We start from the raw sequence: 3393 nt of genomic DNA on the forward strand, positions 1-3393 counted from the left end.
GATCATTAGCTGATTAGCTACCTCCTGCAATGTCACTTTGCGTTCTTTGTTGACAAAACCTCAGAATTCACCACCACTCTCTTTTTTTCCTCACGAGCCAACCGACCTTATCTTTAGCTACTGTTCATACAATACAATTCAGACATAGGAATACGCTTTTCCCGACGAATTTAAAACAACTTTAGCTCGACTTTACGAAGTATATGGAGACCTATCCTACTCACCCCGGCGTCGGAGTCTTTCAGCGTCCCAACCTTGGTTAAAGTTTTTTTTTTGTTTTTTTTTTTGTGCATTTTCTCTTTTTTCTCATTATCTCTGTAATTACTGGATGGAATTGCTTTAAACTTAAAATAGTTATTTCTCATCATCACCAACATCATATGGCACAAGGGCCATTACTCTCATCCCAATATTTCATGAATTATCGCCCCTTTTTACTTAGATTTTCAGATTAAAGTTTTTATGTACTTTCACTCTATCGCGGTTATTCATAAATAGATTTGATTCAAACTTAAAACAGTTGTTCAACATCATCAGTCACATCATATGACACAAGGGCCATAACTTTTGCACAAATATGTTTTGAATTATACACCCTTTTTACTTAGAATTTCAGTTAAAAGTTTTATACACTTTCACTCTATCTCATTTATTACTAAATGGATTTGATTCAAACTTAAAACAGTTATTCATCATCAGCACTAACCTCATATGACACAAGGGCCACAACTCTTGCACCTGTATTTCTTGAATTATGCCCCCTTTTTACTTAGAATTTCAGGTTAAGATTTTGAAACACTTTCATTCTGTCTCAGTTATTACTAAATGGATTTGATTCAAACTTGAATAGTTGTTCCACCTTATCACCCATATCATGTGATAAATTGCATTACATATATCAAAGTTGCATTACTCTGGTACCAAATTTTCATGCATTATTCCCCCTTTTACTTAAAGTTTAAGGTTAAGTATAATGCATTTTCACTATTTCTCGGTTATTATGAGATGTATTTGATTCCAACTTTAAGTAGTAGTTTCTCGTTATCACCAACATCATATTTCACAAGATGCTTAGCTCTTGTGCCAATATTTTATGAAATATGTCTATTGTTTGCTAAGAATTATACTTATAAAGTGTTTTAATACACCTAAACTTTACCTCTCTTATTATTTAATACTTCTGATACGGATTCAAGCTAGTGTACAATATCTTCATCCACCATAGAGTCATTAAACACTCAAGTGACAGCTCCAGTTTCCTCAAATGTGCCTAATTTCACTAATTAGCATCGGAATAGTCGAGCGCGCTGTCTCCTGTGACAGCTGTTGTTATATTAGCTCCCTAGTTATTTATACTAAGATCATTAAAAAAAAGTAGCAATATTGCTGGAATAAGGCACACAGTGTACAAAATAAAATTGATCTTATCCCTTCGAATTATTGGCCCTTCACTTCCACGCATTTGCACAGCCGAGAAATCTAAGAGGTGAACGCTGCAAAGTAATCTCCCCGTGGTTTGGTCTTTGGTCCTTTGTAACTGAAACATACCACTGTTGAGCCGTTTATGTCACAGAACGAATATGTAACACGAGTGAATAATTCGACCGAATATTGATAATAGTACGCGCATGAAACGTATATGGTTCATAATATATGACGTATACGTTGGACATAAGTTTTTTATAGGCAAACTAAAACGAATATCTCACATGCAGAAATAGGCAAAGACAAACGAAATTTTCAACGAATACATCACATTTCATCAGTCTGGAAACAATCATTCTTTATAACAATCAAATTTTATTGACATATCTCAGTTATGCCACAAAGATTTTGCTAATGCTAGATTCACACGGCCGAAACAGTGTTCTGGTACTGGACTAGTGAGGTCGGGATAATTAGTCTTATGTCTTTAATTTGTATAAATGTTTGATCAATTATCGACCGAGGGGTTCGGAAAGTTATCGACTGCGTTCGTGCGGCCGTCGGTTGGCGGTCGAGTAAACATTGACAAAAAATGGGGAAATGGTCGGTGACTAATCGAACTCGATTAGCAAGAAGCTATAGTTCTACTTTGATGGGCAATGCTCAGACTTTTAATCAGATTTGTTTGATATCAGAAAACATTGGGCAGCGGTTGGCTGGCAAGCGTTCGTGAAGAAATCATGAAAGATCATGTAGCAAGCGACCCTGCATCGTTTAGAAACTGCCTTGATCGAAAAAAGATTGAAAAACGATACTTGATTGCTGTTCGAAATCGCCACCCGATCGATACCATCTGCTGTCCAAATTAGTTCAAACTACCACTACCACGATCAGTACCACTACCATAACCACTTTTATTAGAACCATTACTACCACTACCACCACCACAACTAAAACCGCCTCGATAGCCTAGTAATAGAGCGTCCGCTTCGAGTGCGGGAAGTCGTGGGTTTGATCCCCCGCCATGTTATATCAACGACGTGAAAAATAGTGCCCATAGCTCCCTTGTTTGGCGCTCAGCATTAAAAGGGAAACTGGCTTCTCTTCTCTCATATCCACGTTGAGATGGATTCCATCAGGTATGAGGTGTTGAGAGTGATTATTATAAGTTGTAGAACTTGCTTCACAACCTACCTAAAATAATTTATGTATAAACTAACAGCTACCACCACCACTACCGCTACTACCACTAACAACACAGCTACCACTACTACCACCACAAACACTAGTACTACTATCATCACCACTTTAACTTCTACTACTACTATCATTACCCTCCAACTTCCACCACTACCACGATCACCACTATTACCTCTACTACCACCACTACTACCACCACAACTACTATCATCACCACTACCACCACTTCTACTTCTACCACCATCACTACCATTACCATCACTACTACTACCACTACGACCATCACAAACCATTACTACCCTTAGAATTTTCTTTCTTTGAACCGCTGATCGTCGAGCCGTTTTAAACATTGACGTCATGTTAATAAAACACGCTGCTCAATTTATTTATGGACTGCCAGTTTCTTTCCTACGACACAGCATGTGTTCATTATGCGTATGTATATTATGAAATCCCCTGTGTATACATGTTTTTTGATTACATCGAGTATAAAACATCACTATACATTTTATCGGTGTAACAGTTGGGAACATCCATTATAGCATTTCATTTTTCATCATGAAGCCTATGCTGTAATTTTCGAAGAGCCGAACTGCAATGACGGGATTTTCTATAACGATGCATTTATTTCATATACAGTGAGTAAACTTGATATAATTGTATGACCGGCTCCTACGGGGGTTCCACGATGAGTGGGTTCTGATCCCCTTCTTTGAACGAGTTTAACTACAGTATAGTTTGTAGTTCATGCACTTGTTTATCACAAAG

The 3393-nt window shown here is 37.4% G+C and overlaps 1 protein-coding gene across 1 annotated transcript; it reads right to left on the bottom strand.

Annotated features, from left to right (window-relative positions):
* Positions 1 to 2645: 2645 nt before the first annotated feature.
* On the bottom strand, positions 2646 to 2984 carry LOC128552307 (alanine and glycine-rich protein-like; the record flags this gene model as incomplete). The annotated part of the gene is made up of 1 exon (XM_053533340.1): positions 2646 to 2984. A coding segment is annotated over exon 1 (339 nt), but the record flags the coding sequence as incomplete, so codon positions are not given.
* Between the last annotated feature and the right edge of the window lie 409 nt (positions 2985 to 3393).

The sequence above is a fragment of the Mercenaria mercenaria genome, unplaced genomic scaffold, assembly GCF_021730395.1.
Source record: "Mercenaria mercenaria strain notata unplaced genomic scaffold, MADL_Memer_1 contig_2259, whole genome shotgun sequence".
Classification (NCBI taxonomy): Eukaryota; Metazoa; Mollusca; class Bivalvia; order Venerida; family Veneridae; genus Mercenaria; species Mercenaria mercenaria.